This window comes from Denticeps clupeoides, chromosome 10, assembly GCF_900700375.1.
Source record: "Denticeps clupeoides chromosome 10, fDenClu1.1, whole genome shotgun sequence".
Taxonomy (NCBI): Eukaryota; Metazoa; Chordata; class Actinopteri; order Clupeiformes; family Denticipitidae; genus Denticeps; species Denticeps clupeoides.
In genome coordinates this window covers 3,454,297-3,479,542 of record NC_041716.1, presented here as the reverse complement: position 1 = coordinate 3,479,542, position 25,246 = coordinate 3,454,297, and the positions used below count along the sequence as shown (strand labels likewise).

The window sequence follows — 25,246 nt, the reverse complement described above, 5'->3', positions numbered from 1 at the left end:
TTCTGAGCTTTTTGGCAATATAAATGAATCTTTGGTATTTTTACGAAAGAAGCGTGAACCCCAGCACAAATGTTGCCTCTAGAATTGTGTCACACTTAGGCCAATGCTCCTCCAGGGTGAGAGGACCTGTAACTAGATTACGAGCGATCCAGCAGCACAGCATGTGGCTTTGATTTGCGTTCGAGCCCTGGCCTCGCTGATCCGTGTGTTTGCATGGGTTTCCTCCCGTTGCTCCAGTTTCCGCTCTACATACGTGCAGGTCAGGTGACCTGATAATGCTGAACTGCTGCTGCTGTGTGTACACGTTCACCCTGCCACTAACTGGCCGACCCTCAATGTCTCTGCTTTGAGCCTAAAGGTAGATGGAATAGCCTCCATGTTCCCCAACACCCTGACCTGGACAGAAGAGGGCTTATAGCAGATACAAACTGCCCACAAGGTAAGTGAGGCAATATCCGCCAGGAATGTGTATGGTATTTATATATAAAAAATATAATGCACACATGTACTCACATACATAGACTGTATTTGCACCAGTATGTGAAATTGTTGGTTTAAAATATGCATTCATAATAATCATTTCAGAAACATTCTGTACAGAAGCGAAGACACGTTTTTGCAATTTGGCAATCACCTTTATTGAAAGAACATATTGTATAAAGTAACACAATATCAAAGACCAACGGCTGCCTGACTCCGCACACACAGAACAGTCGTCGATACAGAATTTGGTGTCAAAACCAAATTCAGTAGGGAATTTATTGACTAAATGGCATTCAGGGCATTTAGCAGAACCCCCTTTCCAGGCTGAATCCAGCCTCCATTACTCCTCCAAACTCCACAACCCTCTACTTAAAACTGAGTGCTTCCCTTAGCTTGCCAGTCAAAGTTATTGTATGACAAAATGTTTCCCACCATTTTTCACTGTTTGAAATCCCTGTATTTGATGATCATGTCGTGTCCTTGATTTTGCAACAACCTCATATTTCATCATATGCAATGGACCAAGTAGCCCCCCCCACCCCTTCATAAAGCTTTTTGATAAAAAAATATAATATTTAATTGTTGATATTTAATTACCTACTATACACTACCAGAGGTATCATAATAATAATATGAATAATTCAATGGGGTCATGAACATTGGCAACATATGCAAATTAATCTTTTTTTTAAAAATCAAGAGCTTCGTCATCCCAACCCATGTCCCAAGTATTTTTCACATGAAAGCATTTTAAAACATTATTTCTCCTCAGTTTTGCTTGGATATAAATAAATTAGAACTATTTCAGCGTTGGATGGATTTGAATGTCCTCTCTCAGCACTTGTTCACAGTAGAATGGCCAGTTCATATGACATCATGAAATCTGGTCTTGCGAAAGCAAACACAAACAATCAAATCTAAAGGGATTAACTGTAACTGGGGGAAAAAAAGATGACGACTACGTGAGATGTTTGCCTTTCCACAATGTGCTGAGTCCTAGGTCAATGGGAAGAACGAAACACACACACACACGCACACACACACAAAGTAAAAAAAAAATATGGTTTTGGCAGCGGAGTGGCTGGAGAGAACAACGTTTAATATTCCAAGTCCAACTCAAGGGATAAAATGGACTTTTCCAGTTTTTTTTTATTATTTCTTTCTTTTTTTTTTGCCTTTTACCATTTCGCTTTGGCTTTTCCAAGGCACACTGTGGAGACTTTGTTCCTTTGGCAATGCAACAGTCATCTTCTCTGAAAAACACATCTAAACAAACAGCTGTGACACCTGTCTTGAACGGTTGCCACAGGAATGTGGCATCGCTGAATTCCGCAAAGGCTTGCCACCACGGAGGTTCATCACTAACATACTTTTGGCTTAACAACGGCAGGAACACTGTTTTACCACAGCTCAGGAAGGTAACGCACGTTATCAGAAGGGCCCGGCCTGTCACTTGCGATTTTTCTCGAGCTCCAGCCTGCGTTGGGGCAGCTGCAGGACGTTCCACTCCACAGGCACTGGGACCCCCGGTGTGATAAGAGGGGGTTAGTGCGCCCCGCCACTTCGCTTCTCTCCAGTTATCCAGTCAAGGACGATGAAAGTCAAACTCATTGTCATGAAAATGAAGCCCAGGGCGGTAAAACAGGCAGCCTGTAAAATGAGAATTAGGTTTTAGCATCCATGTTAGTCAATTGGAGGGACAAGTCCAAAGATCCTGTTTTTGATTGGTCTAAATTACAGTGTTTGTGATCATTTGAAATAAAAAAATCTATTTCAAAAATAATCTTGCAAATAATCTGGGGTTTCTTGCAACCCCCGACCCAGTTTTAAGGCCTACCTGGATCTTTGTTTTGGACCTCAGTGGTTCTTGTTCAGTTGGAACAATGCGAATGTAAAACAGCCCAGGAAGAATGAAGATTAAACTCGGGGCCGAAGTTGCTCCTGGAGCAGTCAAGAAGCACATATCAAAATATAATCTGCATATGGTGGTCTGGTTGTGAAAAGTACCAAAACATCCATGCTTACCAATGATGCCAAAGATGTCTCGGATGTTGGGGACGAAGATAACCAGCAGGTTGACCACGAAGAGGAGACACAGGGCAATAGAAATGTGACGGACCCAGTGGAAAGGTTTGTCAGGGAACAGCAGCTGCAGCAGAGCCCTGCGGATCTATTCAACGCAAGATCTATATCAGTCAAACCATGAAGCCTGTCTACAGCCACCAACCAAAACACTTTGCAGATCCCATTACCGGGAAGAGCACCACAGGAACTGTAAGTGTGACGGCCATCAACACTGCCACTCGTACACATAGGATCAGTTTGTCCAGCGGATCCACTTTGCTGTAGGTGTGAAGAAGCTCAGCTTCCACATTACCTATGAAAGCAAACCAAACATTTTGTGTCACAAACTTGTTTTGCAAAATGGCAAGCAGCTGAAATAAATGTGACAAAGCACCACATTTTACATGAAAAGTTCAGCGTTTAATGGTTAATCTTACCATAGAAGGTGAGGTAGCCAAAGATCGCAGTGAGGAGGTACATGACAAACATGCCCAAAATGGAAACATTCGCAATAGACTGCATGCGTCTTTTGGTGGGACTGAAAATAGCCATTGAAAATGCAAAAGACACAACAAATTAGCAGGATGAATGATCTCAATCTGTCTCATGGGAAACATTTGAGTATTTCCAACAAACACCTTCCCACCAATAAGAGCAGTCATTGTTTACTTTTGAGGAAAATAGTGTGACTGACATGCAATGGAATACATACTGCACACTTGATCTGATTGGTAAAGACGTACTTGCGCAACTCTGTGTAAATTGGCAGCACCTCTGGATGACAGACAAAGGCAAAGGCCAGGATGGGAACGGTGTAGGCAGTCTAAAAAACAAACAGAGACCATGTGCAATGAGGTCAACAGCAGTGGTTAGCCATTCTCTCAGGCAGACTCACTGTACTACAGTTTTACACAAGCGACGATGCAGTAATACCATCTGAACGGACAGGACTATTAGTATATTAAATTACCTTCCACAATCATATAAATAGTCCCAATCCTTATGAGGTAGGGGGTCTATAAACAGCTCCGATCCAAGGATGGCTCTTTGAATCGGGACTTAAAATATCACATGCGAGGCTTCAGGTTTGCCGTAACGAACACCAGGAAGAGGTGGTTCTGACCTGTTGGTTGACGGTGAATGTCTTCCACTCACATTCATCGTGACTGGTGGTGTTGATGGAGGAGTTGCTGAATGTCTCAAAGGGGCAAGGGATGTTGAATTTTTTATATATTACCTAATAATGAACAGCAACGAACAAAGTTGGAGCATTAAGTTCACTCATGTAAACTGTGCAGATTGTGAACGTTTGTGATCGTAAACTCACCGAACACAAGAAGAAGACCATACAAGTAAGGGAGAAGCCACTCGTGTAACCAAGATAGCCTGAAATGTTTAAGCAGCAAGAACAGTCAGACAGACAACTTACCGTATGAAAACTGTCAAAATCCGTAGGCTGGTTTTTATACATACCAAGCTGTCTCATGAGCGCAAGTGGCAAGATGACGCAAATGCTGACGATGATAATTAGGTAGTTGCCATTGAGGAACCATTCACTGAAAGTGTAAATACATCTTACAACATGATAACAGGATAGATACATAACATATATTGATCATCCAGCATTCGTTTAATCTCAATGGGAAAGATAACAAATGTAGTTTTAATGACGACAGACAAATTAAGATTTGAAACATGTTCACTCATGTTTTTGAGGATTTTTGCATTAACAAGAACATGCTGGCTTGCTACTTAGCATTTAGCTAGTGTACACTGTCACAGCATTTTAATGTTTGCTTGCTTAGCTTTATTATAAAGCACTAAGTCTCATTTGGCCAAATATAGTTTTTATTGCCTATGCTAAATGCTAATAATGTGAATAAGAAACTAGATATTCAGTATTTATTTGAAAGGCTAAAGCCAGAGGCAAAAAAAAATACCCACATTTACCCAAGCTTTGAGCATGCACTGTGCTGAGGACTTATATTTGCCTTCCCTTCCTCTTCTCAGCTAGTTCATGAAGGGTGGCAATTGTCATGCATGGTCACAAAATGCTCCAGGACATGTTTTACACCCTTTCAAGGTGCAACGAGAGATCTACATTTGGATCAGGACTGCAGTAATTTTTTTTTACATTTGGAATGCATTTGGTTTTAATGAGCCAAATTCAAATTCACAAACTTTTCCCCCCTCATAGATATTTGACAGCATGTTAAAGCACCTTTCTGAAAAAACATTATAATACAGGATTTTGTTGATATGACCAGCCAAACTAGACAAAATCACAACGTAAGCTGGTCTTAACAGGTTCAATCAACAGTAACTTAGTTAACGTCTATGGCAGCATACACACCTCCTAGAATGACACGTGCTTCATATTGTGAAATCAGAGTCGGGCGGGAAATCACGGGGTGACGCCCCATCAGTAACTTACCCACTGATGGAATGCTTGCCAAGAAAAGCTTGAATGACCAGAGGCAACTCATACTTCACAATGAACAGGTAACTGGACATGGCTGGAAAAAGGCACAGACACGCTTATTATTTGCATTGCTTTGCTCGAAAGAAAGCTTTGAAACTGCTTTTTCCCAAGTGCATTGCAAATGAGCACCGGACTACAAATCATTTGTTTTATAGGCTGTGAGTTGCAAAACACCAGAAGCATGCTAATTATTCATGCGATTGGTACAGAAAGACAGCATGGTATTTCACTGGAATTAGTACAATTACAAAAAAGACCTCTCATTCATGAGCTTCAATGCAAAGCAGTTGGAAATTAAACAAATGCCTAATTGTGCTTTTCTCCATTACTCGGTAAAGGCACTCGGGGGTTCAGAGTCATGCTCAGGGACATGCTCGGTGGTATCGTTTAATTTTTTTTTACTTGGTGTGCAAATTGTTTGACAATTGATTTTTTTGCCCACGTAGCTGCCACACCTTGTTTGCAATATTAATACAACTATCATTCATAAATCACTCTTCAACATTTCCGCAAATAACTACCTCCTATATTGTGCATGGTTATGACAACAGCTGCCAAAAGTTTTCCTGGGTTGCCAAATGCCCTCTTGCCAAGTTGTTCATATGCACGAATACCTGAAAAAGATTGGCATCAAGGTGAGGTTATTTTTACATTGGATATTCTGGACCTCCCCGGTGTCCGATTTCTACCCACCACCCAAAATCCCACTACAGAGATCGGTGACTGAGGCTCCAGCATGGGCGACCCAGCTCTGGATTAAGCAGTTATGGATAGTGAGTGAGTGTTTAACATTCTTACCAACAACTCCGGCACTTTTGAGGAGGAGGTGAACAGAGTATGATGAGAGAACCGCAATGGAAGTCAACAAGATTCTGTAAAAGAGAAGAATTTTTCATGATATGGAGAAGGCAAACAAGATAACTGAAGTCATATGATTTCACTGCAAAGTCATGTGGGCCGACCACCACTTTTGCACTGAAGCCGACTTTTATTTGCACAGAGCCATTATAATAGTGTGGGCAATTTGTATTTTCACTCTGCAGGGGCAAAGAAATCTAGAATTTCAAGTATAAACCTTTCCCATTTGTACAGGGAAACTGTTATAACAACAAACATTAATCTTCCTGTCACTTTTCCCCCGCCAGCTCAGAGCCGGGCCTGTTTTAAGCAACTCTGTGTACGTGAGTTTGGGTTCCTCCCCTTCGGCTTCCCAACCAGACCGCCTTCCTCAAACAACCAAGGCCACGCTTCATTTATCAGCTCACAGGCGGGGCTGGTGGGTAATGAGAGGATGGCACCCCTTTTTTGACTGGACATCTGCTTGGCAGCTTATCGGATGAGACCATTTACTCCCTTGTAATTTTCTGCAAGTGGACTGAGAGGTCATGGCTGGCCCTTTTTATCAAAATTAGCCGGCTATATTTATAGCCTCTGTGCGCTGATGTGACATGAAAAGATCAAATTTAGGCAACACTGCAGCATTGATTAAGACCAGCTCAACGTGGATTGAAATAATAAAACATATGCAATCTACATACGAATACAAAAATATATGATATACAATAAATATTAGTATGTAATAAAAGTAAAATTAAAGGAATTCTGTCAGATGTTTGGTATTATATTATTATAGATATTTGTCATCATTTAATGTACATTAGAATATAGGTTCTCAGTCCCATTCCTGAAGGCTGCTCAATCCGATTTTATAGGATCAGGAACAGTAGACTGGAAGCATAGATGGATGGAATGACAAAATTCCTGGAAGGGGGATTCCTCGAGGGAAATGGGGCTGCTGGTATTTAACCCCTGTCCTGAAATAGCACTCTGCCACCAAAGTGCTACAACGCAGTGCCACGGGGGATGCATACGTGTAAGTAAATGCATAGGACTCAGAGCACACGTCTGGAAGCAGACGTACTCACAGAAAGAGGATGATGCCAGTGTTGGACATAGCGTATGACAGTCCCAGAATCCCGCTGCCCATGATGGCATTGCTGAGGTTGAAGACGGACATCCCGAAAGACGTCTTCCCTTCAAACTGAGAAGCATGAAAAACATACAGCATGATCGGAGTAACAATGAATGCTGTAAACTCAAAGGTTTTATGCAAACCAGGGGCAACTCACATCTGTAAACTGTGTTTTCTTTTTCCCATCGCTCTTGTGTGGCAAGAACTCCTCCTGTTCGGCCATAAATCTTTCAATGGGACAAAAACAGGAATCTTTTTAATAGCATGTTTAGGTTCCTGTGCAACTGTTCATAATACCATATATTTTTGCAAAAAGCCAAGAATAGTAAACACGTAGCCAAAAATGATCAAGTAAAATAAACTGGAATGTAAAGGTTCCTACAGCACCGTTATTAAACTTTCAGGAGACCGCTGCTTTCCTGCCTCCTGACACAGAAACAAATATGTGGGTTGCTATGCAATAGTGCACTGAAGTGAAATGTATAATCCGCCGACTTGATGCATTCCAGGCTGCGAACTGTACACTCAACTCACAGGGGAGCACAAATCTCTGCTTTTCGCATACACCGTAGTGTCTAAAGTTACACCTCGCCAGGCTGAGGTACAACATGCGGCAATATAATGGCAAACCATATGTTGCATGCCTAAATGTTTCACTAAAGCGACGACCCCAACTTGCAGCTTGTTGAGAAGTGAAAGAACCTACCCGTCTTCCAAAGGTGCAAATTCCCCATTGTGGCTGCCATTGGATAGCTTTTGCAGTTCCATGTTGCTCTATGCGGAGGAAGAGGGTCTCTTATTCCGAATGGTTCTTACGAAAAAAGTGGGCATTAAAGGGTTGTGAAGCGCTCTCTGTAAAAAAAGAGAATATGAGGTGGGGATTACTCAGCAGCCATCCCTTTCTCATTTATTAAATAAGCATGTGAAACTGTCCTCGTTCTCAAAAAATCAGCCCCCAACAGGTTCAGATTGGTTTTATCAGTAGAGCTCCAGTGAGAACCGTCAACATGTCAAGTCCTTTCAGGACCATATGGGAGCTTCTCACAGCCTGCAAGAGGGAATCCGCAGATTCTGCAGCAACTAAATCACTTGAGGTTTTGCACCAAAATACCGAATGAATTCAGGGCAAAGGTGTACTGGCCTTTACAGATTTATAGATTATGTTACAGCTATTTAGACACACGATTAGGATGAAGCATGGAAGCAACCACCTACTGTACCTCTTTCTGTTCCCATATTTCGATCTGGAACTCCTATACAAACAAATACTTAGCGTCTACTTGGGAGCTGGGCAGAACGCGGATATAAATATGATCGCAGGAGCCCCGCTAAAGATTCCCTTTCCATCTTACAGCTTGCTGGCTAAATTTGCAGACAAGAATTCAGGCCATGGGACACTCGTTGCTTGTTGTCTTGTTTCAAAAGGTCTCTTGTCAAAGTGAAGCTGATGCAATTGCATGAGATGCCTCTAATTAAATCTCGGTTCTCTAGAGTCATGGTGTTAAGAATAGGCCAATTACACTCTGTGACAAAGTAGAATTTGACCAGTTACCTTCACTGTACATTAAATGTATATATTTGTGTGTGTGTATGTATGCGTACATATATAATTGGCATTATATACATAATGTCAGTATGATACATATTAAAAATGTATTAAATAAGGTAATAACAGCTGTTTTTACAGTGAATTTTGCACTGTAAAAGTCCCTGTCCAGGCACTTCAGACACTTGGCGACTTTTGAATATTAGAATCCAAGCGTCTCGTGCAGGTCCAGTATTTTTCCACTGCTGTATTTTTACTCGGGCTGAATACGTGGCTCACAAGAGTTTGGAGCGGATCCAGACATTACCAGCTGCAACTGCACACCAGTTGCTGTACATCCCAGCCCCGCAGCTTTATGTGTCACACAGGGGTGGGGCTGGTGGGGGACGGGGGTATGGGGGCTGATAAGACTACTGATATATCCATTTAAAAAAAAAAGTGAAGAATTGATCTGTTGCAGATTTTCTTCCTCCAAACTCACTTGTCCTATATTGATGGCTTCAGAATGAAATAGAAATTTTGGAGACAATGCTGTGATCTCAGAACACGGACATTTTCGGTTGGAAAACCTCGTGTGAAATGACACACCCGCTCTCCAGAAGACCAGTCTTTCCCTTTTTAAAACATTGCACTCAGCACAGACGTGAAGGAGAGGTCCCATATGCCCCATTCACAACCACTGGGCCCCTGAATAACACCTCCTCTCCTCCCAGACCCATCAGCCTGGTTGCCACACCGATTTCGCCTCAGGCCTACACTTTCCCTACACACACACACACACACACACACACACACACACACACACAAAAAAAAACATGCTAAGCGCTGTCCCGTCCTGCCAGAGCTGTGCGTCGGATTCATATATCGCAAAGAGAGATCTTTTTCAGCCGCGTGTGAGCGAGAGCAGCCTGCCAATGAGATATTTGTTTAACCCTCCTAGCACTTAGTTATAACATTTAGTAAAGAGACGAGGGTAGGTGGGCGGACTGTGGCGGGAGTGGCGTGGCAGTGCTGATTTTTAACCTTTCCTCTAAATCCTATAAAAAAAAAAAACTTCAGTTTGAATTTGCCAACGGAGGTCGAAGTCAGCAGAATGTGGTAAAAAAACGGGGTAATATGAAGAGAACGAGACGCCGTTAGCTCCAGCCCCAGTGTACACTGTTCCATTTAGCCACTGGTTGATAAAATGTGCGTTGACTCGCAGTCTGGTGCCTGTTCCCACTTTTCCCACCCATGTTACAACATTCCTTTCCTCCTTCTCCGCTTTCCTCCACCACACTCCCCCCTCCACCCCAACCAATTTCTCCTCAAACTGGGCATGGATTTTCACTGTTTTCGTCGCTCCTGTATGAAACACCAACACAAATACACCAACAAAAGCATGTCCGCACTCGTGCTAAAGCCTTTCCCAAGAAACCAAGGACATTTTTTTTGGTTTGCGAGCTAATAAAGAACATAAAAAGGGGTGGACAGTACGTGTGCAAGGCCGCGTACAAATCGAATTATGACAGAACATCATCACGGCTATGAAACGCAAACAATTACACAGCAGGCCATCTGTCAACACATCCCCTGGTTCAGCAGGGACAGGCGCAATGGCAGACACAACACAAAAAGACCCCAATAAGGCCAGGATATCCGTTCTGGGTACAGGAGGAAACCCCAGGGTGCAAATCAATTGTGTGGATAATAATCCCGGCCGTGCGTTGGGCAGACCGTTATGTTCTATGGTTTTACTGTAGCGCGAGAGCTGAGAAATTAAAGTTTTCAGCACCTACAAGGAGGCAATCATGTTATGATGGACCCGTTGAACTGGACTGGATCAACATGTGACGTCCTCCACAGCCCCTTGAGGGGAGACTTGGCCTTTTAAAAACATTTTTCCCACTTATCCCCAAGCGACAGTAACAGTGAAACGTATGACCATTGGAGCAGTGGAATGAAAATTTATAAAGAGCCTCAGCTTGTTTTGTCTGTCTGTGATACTGTACTGGATCTGTGTGAATTGGCCGCACGCACACACACACACACACGGTGCAGCACTGTCCAAGTCTGCGACCGTCTGGAACGACTCTGCCATGTCCACACCAAAAAAGGAAAGCGTGCAATATAACACATCCTGACCGACTTTTTCACCCCCGATGAGTTAAAGCTCCGACGTTACATAAGTCATCTGCATTGTTTTGTTCGGGGGGACCCACAACTTAATGTATTTTCACAGCAATTTAACAAAATGTCACCAATACACTCCCACATGTGCATTGTGAGCTTGTTATTACCAACCGATATGGCAAGTCATGCTGCGACATTTTATTTCAAATTGCTTTTTTTCACAGCACTGACCCAGCGTGATTTCCGATCCAGGTTCCAGTTTGCGTGGAACATGTCAATAATGGCATATACACACTTTATTCAGCCAACCTCAAGCTATCCTTTCTGATAAATAGGCCAAAACCCATCCCGAACCAGTTTACGGTGCTGGGACACTCTCACCCCCCGTGACGTGCAGCAAAATAGAACTAATAGGATTCCATTGTTTATAGTTATTTCATTATAATATTGTTGAAAGGAACAGCACCATGCACAATCCAATTTAAGTTTCAAGATATATTTTAGCTCAGCCTTTTCTTAAGTATCATAAGTATCTCTAGAGTCTGTTTGAAACATGGATTAAAGCATATCTAATGCACAAGTAAAGTTTAGTTGTACCCATGGATCTCAGGCAAGCAATTAACCAACAAAGGAATTCATTAAACCACAGCTTTCCATGTTCATTTTGCACCAGATTACCAGTCACCCTATGTTTGTCCGAATGAAGACCATTGCTTCGGTGGCAGTCACTAATTGCATGTGGGGGTAAAAAGGACTCTTAAGACAGCAGCAGAGTGATTAATTAAAGTAAATCAATTTTTTTTTTTTGCTTTAAATGTTGAATGTAGCTTTATCTACATTTGGGTGGGTTGATGTTAGATGCCGCAATGAACACACCCACATTAAAAATCAAGCACAAACTACAAGTAATTCGTAAAAATAAAACAGCAAAACTTCACACGCGGTCATTCTGAACAGAAGGCTTCCAAACCCCAGAAAGCCTTCCTGTCAGGAGCCACAGTTTCTTTATCCTGACCCATGTGGAGAGCCAGCAGGCTGAAAGCCTGTGCCGTCGGTAGTCTCACCTTTTATTTTTTTTTAAATGCTGCACATCCAGCTTTCTCCAGGCTTGGTCTCAGTTGGCTCAGCGTGCGGCTTGAAGTGTGGATCTTTCTCTGCGTTGCCGGGATTAGAGAAGCGCCAAAGAGTGAGGGAGAGCGAGGGACAGAGGAGAGAGTAGTGGTCTGCTGAGGGAAAGAGAGAAGGGTGAGGAGGGAGAACATGTGGAGGAAGGCAGTAAAATGGAGGGCTGTCTCAAATTTCTTGTGATGTCATAACAAGCCAGGCACTCCCAGTGCCAGTAAAAACCAGGATGGAGTGTTTCTCCTGCTGCACTCATGAATGGGTGGTTTGGAGGTTTGGAATTCACTGAAGATTGCACAACATACGAGAGCCATTGTTGTTAACCCTGCCAATGAATTTCCCCCATCATTGTCCAGTCTTCCTGGAACAGACCGCTATCCACTGTGATCACCGACGTTTTCAAATGTATGGTCCATAAATCTATATCCCAATTTTTTCAAGTAATTTGTAATCCATCTTTTAATGGCATACATATCATGAGTAGTCCCATAGATCCTAATCTGTGCTTCAACACAACTTCAACTTCATTTCAGTTTGCATGATCCCCCACTCTTCACCACTGCTGAAGAAGGAGGGGCCGCCCTTTTTACAACCCCACCGATACTTGTTGTTTGGCTTTTGTTATGATAGTGTAGCTATTCGGTGTTCCTGAACTCTCTATAGCATCTATTTGCATAAAGCTCCAAAAATGTTTTGTTGTTTTGTTGCTTTGGTTTATAAATTATAATGACACATCTCAGTAAGAACACCAGTTTAGAAAATTTTACTCACAATTAAGTTCATTAAAATTTAACAAGACAACGTTTACAGTTTAAGAAATTGTGCAGAAAAAGCAACATTATATGTGTGTGTGTATATATTTGAAACTGACTGTGTTTTTTACCACCTCATGTACAATAAAAATTATCTTAATGTTTATTTTTGATATGGTACGACAATACAACGTTTTAACGTTTGTTCAGAATTCCATTTAATTGTATCTTTTTTATTATCAATTGTAAATACAGCCCAAACTACACTCAATTTTTTTAATTAAAAAAAACGTTCAGTCATTTGTGAATTGCTATCCGTTCGTACGAGGTTTCTTTTCTTTAACGAATTTATTCGGTATCCTGCGTTCTGACTCAGTTTATAATGAAGCGTACGTATGTGGACGCGGACAGTGGAATCTATTCAAAACAGCTCTCCAGTGCACATGTTCATACGTCATGGCAAGTCACGCGACCCGTTCGCGAAAGGGTGTTTGGGAAACGTAGTCGGATTCCAGTGCATTGCGTCTCTTCCGCGCCAGTGTTTTCAAACGCGGCTCTTCGTTCAGCGCTTGTAAAAACATTTTATTATATCCGCTCGAACTCGGTGAGGATCGCGCGGTCAATTATCCAGAGGGAGGAAAGTTAAACGCTTTGAGAGCCAAAACGCTCCGTTCTCTTCTGCGTGACAACGTGAACTTCAAGTCCCATAAGCCATTGCGAAAGGCTACTCCTTGCATATGATTTCCTGCCTGCTTTCAGATGCTGAATGTTTTAGATTTCGCTCGGTTGTCAAATGTCTCCGTTAAAAGGGTAGCAGTGGTTGGAAGTGCCGAACATTTCATGGGGGAAAAGGATCAAAACCGGAGCTGGGCCTTTCACATGCGCAATTTAATTTGCTCGGTTGCTCTGGCTTGTAAAAAGCGTCCTGGGTCTGCTAGCTCCGTCGCTAGCCACCCTGCACCAGCTAGCTGGCTCGAAGCTGCAATGAGCTGTTTGTTATAGTTGTTAGACATTAAAACAGCTGCATCTGAAGAGCCTTATGCTTTCTGTCAGCCGGGCTGTACGGTGGTACCCGTAGTTTGCAGAGCAATTAACAAAGGGACTGTCAGTTGCAGGCGGTGATGGAGGAAGTTGACAGAATTTTGATTCATTCGCTCAGACAAGCTGGCACGTAAGTACTTGAACTTGTTAACTCGATCAGGTGGTGTCGAAATGTTTCTTGAACCCCCGACTGCCTTGCAACTCTAGCTCAGCTGATGTGCACGCATCTGGCGGCTGTGGAATGCATTTAATGCCCATGATAATGCAGCAACCATGAAATACAAGTCTTGTGGCTTTTAATCATTCTAACCCTTCATTGCCTGCAGAATTCGTACTGAAACTGCTTGTCCAGATAAAGCAGTGTCAGCCTGATGATAACTATGACATTTTTCTCAACAGTCAATTTCACATATTCTTCATGTCTGCTTCACAGGGACGTGGGTGACGAAGTCGAGAGCATAAAGCAGTTCTCCAGCGAGCTCATAGTGGAGGCTGTGGTGCGATGTCTGCGCGCGATCGACCCAGCGCTGGGCAACGGCCTGTCCCCGTCCTTGCCCCCCGGCATGTCCGCCCGCTTCCGTCTGGGCATGAGCCTGGCACAGGCTTGTCAGGTGAGGCAGCGCATGGGCAGAGCTGAATTACCCTTTTACCATGTTAGCAGCAGTTATAGTACTGCGGCCTCCTGAACTCATGACTCTGTTAATGATTTTTCTGGCACTTGGTAAGATGTAGTGCACTAGGAGTCTTTGCAAATGTCACATCAAATATGTCATGATTATTTACTGAAGTAAACCAATTAAAAGGAAGGTGACACTTAACCCTGCGTGTCTCCAGGGTGAGATTGTAAGTCACCCTTGTTAAGGGCATCTGATAAATGCTAAACAAGTGACCTGTTGCTAGATATCTATTTTTGCTGCAAAGAAAATTAAGTATTATTATTATATAAACAAAATTGAAAATGTGAGGAATCTGTTGTGATGCTTGTTAGCTCTACGTATTCTGGATAATTTAAACTAATAAGACCATTAATAAAGCTTGAATTGTTCATCTTCAAAGTAGGATGTTTTTTTTGTTGTTGTTTTTTTTTATCTTGCTAGCTTTATGCAGTGATGCATGTACTGCATGCATTACTTCCGTATTCCATCAGCCCAGACATCCCAACCTGCCAATCCTGTAGTAAGGTGACATGCATTTTATATATTTTGGGGCATGCCATTAGGATGCTTTCAACCGTATCACAACGGGACGTTAAACAAAAGCCTCCCTGTGTCTCGCATATGTGCCCTTGTTTGCTTGCTGTAGTTTCCAGGATATTTTTTCTATTTGCGGCCATCAGGGACCCACTATCAATAAAGTGGGAGACTCCTGGAACATCCGGCAGACTTGAGATGTCTGGCAGTCGCATGTCTCCATTTGTAAATATGCAAATTTCCGACATTTTTATTGTGAAAAATACCCAAAAAGCTGATCACCGAGATCAAGCTGAATTTTATCGCTTCAAGATCGCTTAAACGCCCAGCCCTACTTCAATGCATAGCATGTTGTGATTGAGTGTTTTATTTTTACTTCAAAACTATGTAAGTTGCTGCATAAAATCCCGTCACTTTGTGTGATGCAGGATCTGGGCTATAAAGGCGAGATTGGTTACCAGACCTTCCTGTACAGCAATGAACCTGAAATCCGATCCTTGCTTATGTTCTTGGTGGAAAAACTGCCGAGGGAAAGCTCTGAGGCTTCAGATCAACCTGCAGGTATTAATTACAAAAACCTGTCCTGGCTTACACCATATTACCATTGACAAGCTGTCTGTCTTTATGTGTGTGTAATATATATTAATAAACACACTCACACTGACTATTGGATTGTGATTTCAGGGAAATCAGTGCTCCTTCAGAAAGCTATTGCGGCCCAGATCAAAGCGCAGTTGGCGCTGCCATGGCTGCCACCAAACTGTCGCCTTCCTCTCCATAGCAAGCAACAGGTAAGATGATGATGGACTGACACACACACACACTCTCTCTCTCTCTCTCTCTCTCTCTCTCTCTCTCTCTCTCTTTTACTTTCTTTCAAAAAACATGACTGTCTCCTTGTGTCTTTCTCTTGTTTTTTTTGCGATCACAGAGCCCGGGCCCTTGTCACAATTTCTACTCTCAGCCGCTGTGTGTACCTTATTCTGCCAGAGTAGCACAGAAGAAACAGTCCAAAGGTATCTACTTGGACATAACCCTTTCATGAAGGACTTGAGATTCTTTGAATTCATGAAGGACTTGACTCTAGGGAGCGTGTTCATTCTTGCCTTCAGGTTTTGACGTGTGTAATTGATGTTTAGAGTATTACTCATATGACTCCTTTTTTTGGAGATGCATCAAAATTCTCATACAGGAAATTTTTATTCCTGTAGGATCAGGTGTATTTGTCTTATTAACTGTTAACATGGGACAAAAGTCATTGGACCCCCGTTTAAACTGTAAGCAATTTCCTTTGGGATTTATGAAGTTTTCTGACGGATTTAAATGTGTGTGCTCTTGTGTCTGTATTAGAGGTGATTGAGTACTACAGGGACTTCCTGGCTCCGGTCACCACCCAGCCTTCCCAACCAATGTCAGTGCCTGCCTCCCTGCTGGAGCACCACGCCTCCGAGCTCAGTGCCACTCAGGAGTGGGAGAGTGAGTGGAATAGCCAGGGCCTTCTGTCCCGACTCACCCCCGAGGTACGTTCAGGGCCCCGCCGTCCACGTCGAGCGTCTGTACCCCTCATAGGTGTTCATTTGAATCTGTCTGCACTTGCAGATATGGTATCTTACAAAAGTGAGTACACCCCTCACATGGTTGTAAATATTTTATTATATCCTTCTTTGGGACAATACTGAAGATATGAAACTTTGATAAAATGTAAAGCAGTGTACTTCACAAGTTTATCAGCAGTTTTGCTGTCTTTTGGTTTTAGAAACCAGTTCTATGTCTTTTGAGTGAAAATGTATGTAAAACTATGGCTAATATTTCAAAGCGTACAACAGAGAGTATTTGATTAAAGGTCCCTTGACATGAAAAATGTTTTTGCTGGAGTCCAAAATTCAGCCACTTTGATCCAGTCCCACAATGAGATTTCCCCAGGACACATTGTTTTGGTGTCTGTAGCTTTAAATGCTAATGAGCAGGAAAGAGGCGGGAGATCGGCCTATGGAAGTTGAGCGGGCATTCATGGAAATTACTTTATTTATTTAGCAGATGCTTTTATCCAAAGCGACTTACAAGAGGAAGACACCAGCAAGTACATTATCAACACCATTCAGAATCAGAAAATTTTATTAATCCTGCAGGAAATTGCTTCACAACCACAAAGTTTGGCGCAGACAGTTTGTTTGTGTCTGTGTTTTTTCCAGAGAAAATCAAATGAACCCACTGGATCTTCAGGGTCTTGCATGACGGAACTAAAAAAAATATATATATATATATTTGTGCTCATTTTTACATCCAGACACAGAGCAGCTGCAATGCTTTGCACGTTTGGAAGCCATGACGGTCGGTGGAGCTACTTTTTTAGGGGAGGGGTTGGAAATTATTAGGGTGGTAGTAGCCTAGTGGGTAACACACTGTGAACCAGAAGACCCAGGTTCAAATCCCACTTACTACCATTGTGTCCCTGAGCAAGACACTTAACCCAGAGTGTCTCCAGGGTTGCTCTGGATAATGCTGTAAATGTAAAAGTAAAATGATCTGGATGTAACCTATCTCCTTATGACAACATAAGGGGACAAATTACAGGTCTGAGCTGCCGCTCTCTGAACAGCGAAGCAGAATGACCAAAGCACTCTTTACACCTTTCGCCATTTCTAGCCACTGCAGGACCATAGACAGGATAGGGGAACTCTTATTAATGTTAAATAATCTCAAAAAGTGATTTTTTTTTTTTTTTATTTCATGGGACCTTTAATGAAACATTTACTATATTTTATTTGTGTCATCTTTCAAGTATAACAACTCTGAAGGTCTACAGCACTTGAAGTAGAGATTCATAGTTCAGTCGCAGGGGTGTATTATCTACATGCATTTCTCTGCCCTTGAACCTAGACCGAGCTCATGGTGATGCAGATTCTTTATTGGAGCTCTTTTGTATTTGCTCTGCTACCCAATGTAGCTGTGAGCGCTTGCAGGAATTAACACAAGTTAATGGTAAATAGATTTCCCATCGGCGTCTACAGGTTATTTGTGTGAGTTCAGCTCTGCATCTAATGATAGCATCAGCTGATGCTCCTTGATCAACAGTCATGCAGGAGTATGTGTCTTCCATGCAGATAACCCCCTTATTTCGTCAAAAGCTTTGTTTTTCACCAACAGGAATACCGCTCCAGGAAACGGGCCCGTCTGCAGAAGCGAATTGTAGAGCAGCTCAGGGCCGCAGCCCAGAATCGGCCCGACTCCCAGGCCACCCAAAGGTCCTCCTCTGACCTTGCTGAGCTGCTGCAGTCTTTCAGTGGAGCCATGGCTGGGGGTGAAGTGCTCAGCAAAGGGACCCGCTTTACCCATACTGAGAAATTCACCTTCACCCAGGTGTGGTGTCACCTTTTCACCATTAAAAGAGTATACAACTGTGGTGGTTAAAAACAAAGTTACTACATGTCAGTTGAAATGTCTCGAAAAGGAAATCTTTAAACCAACATTAAATAGACAAATAATTAAATGTCAATTTTATTTAAAAAACTAACATTTAAAAGAAAAACACAAATGTAAAATTTTTATATTTCACTTTATTTACTTTGGGCACATCATGAATGACTTCTATCTGTTAGTCTGACCCATCAAAAGAAGTGGGCAGGAATAACCCTGATCTATCCTGATACATGTTCATGCGTGTAAACAGACTGGGAGGGATTTCACTCACTCAGTATCCATCCCCGCATGTTTCAGAGCAGGGGTGCGGCGGGCCACAGCCCATCCCGAGATATTGGCCACAGGTCGGGGCTCACCCAGGGCGGGCCACCAGCCCGCAGCTATAGGCACGGATACACACACCATTTTAGGCTACAACAATTCTGGGGGGATTTTTTTTTTTCCACAAAATCCTGGAAGAAATAATAAATTGTAATTGTAGTTAAAACCAAAGTAGTAGTGGTGGTAGGACTGGTAGTAGCCTTGTGAGCCAGAAAAAAAAAAAAAAAACGTCTTCTAACCCCACTTACTACCATTGTGTCCCTGAACATGACACCCTTAGTTGCTTTAGGAGGGCTGTCCGTGTAACTGCTGATTGTAATTCACTCTGGATTTAGGGGGTCTGATCATTGCCAGAAATGTTCTATGTAAAAAAAAAAAAAAAAACATGATTGTACCTAATCCAAAATGACTACATTCAGCTAGTGTACACAAAGCAATGTTCTTTTTGAGTCAAAGGAAAGTGGGGAAACTTCTCGAAAGGGATTATCAGATCAGAAGCTTAAAATTCAAAGAGAAAGATTGAGTTGCAAATACGACGACCAGTGGACCTTTCAGCCAGGCTATACATTAGACCGGGGGCAGAAAACGGCAATTTGACTATTAATGGTGCTGGCTGTCACTGTAAAGTCACTGTTTTGTCTTGTCTGTTTTTTTTTTGTTTTTTTTTCCTCACGTGTTGCTGCAGGAGCCAGAGAAAGCTGCCCAGCAGATGGCAGCAGCGGCGAGCTCGCTGCCCACCTCGCGTCAGTCAGAGGAAGAGCTCCAGGCCCAGCAGCAGGCGGAGCTGTCTGACGTCCAGCAGCAGCTGCAGCAGCTGTCCATCCAGATGGAAGAAGTGGGTGGAGAAATGAGGCGGCTTACAGTCTCCATTAGTCAGGTGACCATGCTTTGTTTTTATTTTGTTTTCCCCTGAAAGCCCTGAGACGTTTAGGGCGTGATGCAAAAATTGCTCTGCGGCACGTCCCAAGCAAGAACTTTAACAACTCTGTTCTGCAGATGTCAGATGAGCTGAAGCAGCGGGAGCTGAGTAATGCTGAGAAGGAGGACACTGTGAGGATAAAGAAACAGACCATCGATCTGCTGCCTGACGCTGAGAACAATCTAGTCAAGTTGCAGGTATCTGCTGTGTATGAGGAGTCTGGAGGTCTCCTGCCATCTATACGGTTTACCACCGAGCTCATATCAACTGCATGACTGTACTGTTAGTCTGTGTCCTGAATGTGTCCTGTGTGTGTGTGTTTGGACAGAACCTTGTGGAGGCCAGTGCTAAGCGGGTGGTCCACTTGGCCTCGCAGTGGGAGAAACACCGGGCTCCTTTAATCGAGGAGCATCGCAGACTGAAGGAGCTCTGCAGTAACAGAGAGGTACTTTAAACTATTCAGCCACCACCACAGCGCTAATGTATAACATAATGTGCTTTTCATTTTTTTTTAAATTAAGGTACACCCATGTCAGGGCCCTGCTGGCCCCTCAAAATCTTTCTTGTTCAGATTCTGACCCAATAGACTAACCAGTTCTGATTTAGTTGGGGGTTTAGTTGTGTGACACTTACTGGGTGGTGGGATGCTGGTGATGGAAAGCTGGAAAGTCAGGAGTTCTAGGACCATGACAACAGTGATTTAAAGAGACTCGTCCAAAAATATACAGCTGACATCTGTCCTACTGTCATGAACTGATCACTGGTGAACCGCTTGAACATACCAAATGCATAACTGACTACACAAAGGCATGTCTTGTTTTTTTTTTTTTTTTTTTATCATTTAAAACATATGGAATATACATGAATTAATGTAAAAAAATAAATGAAGGAAAACAGAGAAAAAACAAGCAGAAATAATCTGTACTTTTCTTCAGATAGAGTCTTCTAGAATGCTATCTGAAATCAAGAATCTACATGACAAAATCAGACAGTCTGCGGATGAGGCCAAAAAGAAGGAGGAGCTCTACAAACAACTAGTGAGTTTTCTTTCTTGTTATAATTATATATTGTTAATTATTTACTTATATTTGCTTATGATGCTTGTGTAATATAAAATATATATTCCCCCAATAATAAATGCTTCAGTATTTTTCTTCCCTCCAATTCAGACAACAGAATATGAACATATGCCAAAAGACGTCTCCCGGTCTGCCTACACGCTGAGAATCCTTGAGATTGTGGGCAATATTAAAAAACAGAAGGAGGAAATCACAAAGGTTTCTGCATGAACCGTCTATGCATTTTCTCTAGCAATACTGTCAACTGTTTACTTTTATTGTGCTGTTAAACCGGTCTTTGCTATTTTATAGATTTTATCAGACACTAAGGAGTTGCAGAAAGAGATTAATGGGCTTACAGGAAAACTGGACCGCACATTTGCTGTGACTGATGAGTTGGTTTTCAAGGTAACACCGCTTTATAATATGATTTGTCAGGGCCCAACATCATTACACATCAACTGAACTTTAAGTTTTCATCAGTTATATTGAACAAAGAGAAATTTTTCACCTCCCCTGCCTTATGGGCATTTAAGTGTAAATTGGTTAAATTGGTCAGTGTAAGTGTGCTACTAACTGGCAACAAAAGATCTTATTGCTTCAAGGACCGGTTTAGAAGACATCAAGTATGCATCATACACCAAAGGTTTTTTAAGAAGTTACAACACATGATTACAATGATCAAGATCCCTCCTAACTAACAAAGATTAAGCTCAGGAAGGTTACGGAGGGGCCAGTTGCAACTTTTAAATGAGCTGCCGGAATTTATGGCAGCAGCCGGCCACTCCCTGCATTTGAAAGCTTTTGGCATTTTCCCTGTGATCTGGAAGGGGAGGTGATAAAACCTCAATGGCAGGAGTTTATCAATTCAAATGGAAAATGGGAAAAATGTGCAAATATGATTCACTTACACATCAATCGTGTTCAACCAAAATTTTTGATTTTTTGCAGGACGCCAAGAAAGAGGAGTCGGTCCGTAAATCCTACAAGTATTTGGCAGCCTTGCATGAGGTAGGAGTCTATTATTCCTGACTAAAGCCCTCCTTTGTTGGGAAACAATGCATGAACTCCCATTTAAACTGAAGCCAGCAGGACCCTTGGTTTTTTCAGCCTCCCTGGGTGACTTGCTGCTGTTTGTTTTTTTTTTGGCAGAACTGCACTCAGCTCATTCAGACGATTGAGGACACAGGGACCATCATGAGGGAGGTCAGAGATCTGGAGGAGCAGGTAGGGAGGAACCTCATAAAGTTGCACCATTGGTAGGCAAGTGGGGAACTACTCAAACAATTACACAATCTGCCTTTTCTGGCACAATTGTGGCAGAAAAGTTGACCAAGTCTTTAACAAAAGAGGGAAAACTTTCTTAGACATTTTGTGATTTCTTGGTCATTATCCATCCTCCCTCTCAATTAAACAATTCTCCCAAATAGACAAAACAGGCCTGGAAAAGGGTCTCTTGGGGTTGTTTTCTGCCGTCTTGATGGAGCCATCAAACGAGGAACAATGGAAAACTCAGATTTTATTAGAAAACACATAATAAAGCAAACAAAATATGTAAATATAGGTTGATTAGCACCTTACGTGTTTTTGAACAGTAGGAAAGGCTGTAGACTCGAGGTAAACGGGTCAATGGAGGGCTTTCTTCTTTTGTTGTTCATACAAAGGGTCCCTCAGCACTTGAGTTCATTGCAATGACCTCTCCAAATTCCTATCCTGGCATGGGGGGAATCTAGGCAATTTAATCTTCTCCGTCACTGGTCACAGGAGACATCGCGCTCTCGTTTTTTTTTTCTAGCAGTGCTCTGTTCATTCTGTTCAATATGTCTACTCTTTCTTTGCAGATTGAATCAGAGAACAGCAAAAAGACAGTGACCAATCTTGAGAAGATCCTTGAAGATTACAAGGCCATCAGACAGGAAAACATGGTGCTTGCTGCCAAAATGAAGGAAGCCTGAACCGCTCAGAGCCCACCATAGTGTCTTCAGAGGTGGCGGGCCACTGGCGACGTGCTGCTCAGATGGCAACTGTGGGGGAAGGAGAGGAGAGCTCACACTATCTGCACTTCCCAGCCACTCTTCCACAGCCTCTTCACTTAGCCTCTCTGGACGAGTTGGGCCAGCAGAGGTCATGTGGGAACAACTCTCCATTTTCATGCCCAAACACGAGACAGTATTAATTCTGTATGAGGTATAAGGATGGACTATAAGTGTGGGATGCCAGGTTATAGTGAGCTTGTGTATTACACCATGATCAATATTGTTAACCAGATGCATTAAGAGCATTGATTTCTCAAATTTATTAGTTATGATCATTAAACAAATAAAATAAAGCAGAGATGGATTTTAATAAAATCCTATTTATTGTGATCAACACAGTAGTCTTAAAATTTCAATCAGGGTATGAATTTATGGGTAGCTGGAGAACTTTTAAGTTCTCGACTAACTCTGTTTTGGTTCTATGTTCATTGATTGCCTTTTATTTGGTTGGCAGTTCCTTATGCCTTACATATGAAATATACAGGATAAAGATACATTTTGACCTGATGTTATCTCTGTTCTCTATCTGATTTGTTTATGACGTTTAAAGAAATATGAATGAGAAAAAAGCGACAAGTCCCTAGGTTATTCCTCTTTTGGTCCATCCCTTACATCAGATGCTTTTCCAGCAGTGGACAATGTGCTGATCGTTAAATGAACAAAATGTCAATGCAATACCTGTATCTCACTGTTCACACAAACATTGTTGACTTTTGGAGCGGTCATGGGTTTCTGTAAATTTGCATCTCAGAAGAAAAGTGAACTTTTAATTCTGACAAAGTTTCTTTTTTTAAGTGCACTAAGCTCTAAGGCCTGTTGCCTTCCATTCCTGCCCTACGATACATTTTAAGGACATCTCCTCTATTCTTAAGTATTGACAAAAAGCACATTTGCCTTTTTACTTATGTATGCCTTTAAAAATGTTTTTTTTTTATATATCTCATTTTAAGATTAACTTCATGATTAATCTCCACTGTATGTAAAATACACATCAGAAACCTATTCATTGATTTATTAGTTTTTTTATCAATTTTCTCTCTTTGAATTGTTGTATATTTATACAGAGAAAATTCAGCAGTCGAGCAACAATGTCCTGAAAAGAGCCCAAAAAGGAGTGGGGAAATGAGGATCTATTTCATGCTCAGAAAGCTACCAAGAAAGTTCATGTTTATCGTCTCATATGAAATAATTGGTGTTGTTACAGTATTAGGAGTAATCGTCATTTTTAATGCACCAGTGTCCATGGTGACAATAGGTATCTCCTCAGGCAACTCTTCCTGTTGGCGGATGCTGGATGGCGGACCCAGGAATGCTCTGATCGTTCTGGCCATAACGAGTCAGGTGACAAAACTGAGGAAAAGTTCTACCGTACAACGTTAAAATTATCAGTATACCAAGAAAGACAGCCAGAGGCACTCGCCTCTCAGATCTTTACTTTTACAACATAAGTAATTTAGCTGGAACGATGCAGTAAAGCCCACTTACTATCAAGACAATTAAACCTGAATGTCTCCAGGGGGACTGTCCCTGTAACTACTGATTGTAAGGGTGTCTGATAAATACTGTAAGTGTGTGTGTGTGTGTATATATATATATTAGTTTGTTCACCATTCAGAGCTTTAGACGCTTATACATTTGTCTGATGCTTGTGTTTTATTATTTAATGAAAAAGGAAGAGTGTAGGTGCATCGCCTGATTTCAGTTTACCCACTGCTTGCACTCTGCCCTGTACAACAAGGCTGTCTTTAAATCCATTTGGCATCATTCAGGTCAAAGAAATTATAGGTTGAGCAGTGAGGTGATAGTTGAGGAACAGCTCAAGTTTAAAGACTTGCAACAGTGTGCAACAAGATTGAGGTTTTTTCAACTTAAAATTGCAATAAACCTTTCAATAATTAATCCACAAAATAAAACATACACAAATGTTTCTAGAATTGTCCTGTGGCGTATCTCTACTTAAAATGACATGGAACCCGGTAAGAAACATGTAGGTCTGCGCTGTGTGGAAAAGGGCGTGACGACATCATGACGAGGTGCAAAGTTGCATTTCTCCACAGTGTGTGTAGGCCTGTCCACTCTCATGCAAGCCTCCAGGATGTTGGTAGGATGATAGTGGACAGGAGTTTGGCCATCTCATGATAAGATTGTCAGACTGCTAATGATTCAATAGTTTAAAGAGTTTTTTAATCCATAATTGCTCATTGACTCATCTGCTTATCAGGTCACAGCAGGCAAACGGAAGGTTCAGTATTATTTCAAGTCTAATTTGGGGAATTAATGGCAGTTTTAAAGTTCTGTATCTATTACATTCACAGCATCTTCTCCTGAATGACTTGCAGGGACAGTCCCTGGAGACACTGAGGGTTAAGTGTCTTGCTCAGGGACACAATGGTAGTAGGTGGGGTTTGAATCTGTGGCTTTGTGGTCTGTTTGCATCCTACAACTGCCGTTGTCTTGTTTGTCCTGTTTGTTGTACAGAAAAGTTTTATAACGTTTTCTTTTATAGAGATCTGTACAGTATTTAAGTTCTGGTCTTAGTTAGTATAGTTTAGTTTATAGATTAGTTTGTATATACATGTTTAACACACTAGGCTTCTACCAAATAATTCCCCGTTTAATTGAATTCTTGTTTTGTAAAATATACAACGAATTGTTCGTTTTCAAACGGGATATACCGTGGATCTTTAATTTGGCACATCAGCTCTGCTCTTCGGGACTCTTGAGAAGG

The 25,246-nt window shown here is 42.0% G+C and overlaps 2 protein-coding genes across 2 annotated transcripts; one reads left to right on the top strand and one right to left on the bottom strand.

Moving 5' to 3' along the window:
* Positions 1-613: 613 nt before the first annotated feature.
* On the bottom strand, positions 614-11,922 carry slc38a5b (solute carrier family 38 member 5b). The gene is made up of 16 exons (XM_028994443.1): positions 11,724-11,922; positions 7,708-7,853; positions 7,159-7,228; positions 6,955-7,070; positions 5,828-5,901; positions 5,551-5,643; positions 4,982-5,063; positions 4,021-4,103; positions 3,875-3,933; positions 3,671-3,784; positions 3,291-3,370; positions 2,985-3,085; positions 2,736-2,860; positions 2,509-2,653; positions 2,321-2,424; positions 614-2,133 (listed from the first exon to the last, which is right to left on the bottom strand). Exons 2-16 carry the CDS (start codon positions 7,767-7,769, stop codon positions 2,029-2,031), a joined length of 1,413 nt encoding a protein of 470 aa, XP_028850276.1. The 5' UTR covers positions 7,770-7,853; positions 11,724-11,922; the 3' UTR covers positions 614-2,028.
* Positions 11,923-13,233: 1,311 nt separating this feature from the next.
* Positions 13,234-23,522, top strand: ccdc22 (CCC complex scaffolding subunit CCDC22). The gene is made up of 16 exons (XM_028994437.1): positions 13,234-13,704; positions 14,008-14,185; positions 15,193-15,325; positions 15,449-15,555; positions 15,696-15,780; positions 16,115-16,284; positions 17,912-18,124; positions 19,191-19,382; positions 19,502-19,621; positions 19,753-19,869; positions 20,360-20,461; positions 20,594-20,701; positions 20,795-20,890; positions 21,434-21,493; positions 21,635-21,709; positions 22,324-23,522. Exons 1-16 carry the CDS (start codon positions 13,655-13,657, stop codon positions 22,435-22,437), a joined length of 1,920 nt encoding a protein of 639 aa, XP_028850270.1. The 5' UTR covers positions 13,234-13,654; the 3' UTR covers positions 22,438-23,522.
* Positions 23,523-25,246: the final 1,724 nt, after the last annotated feature.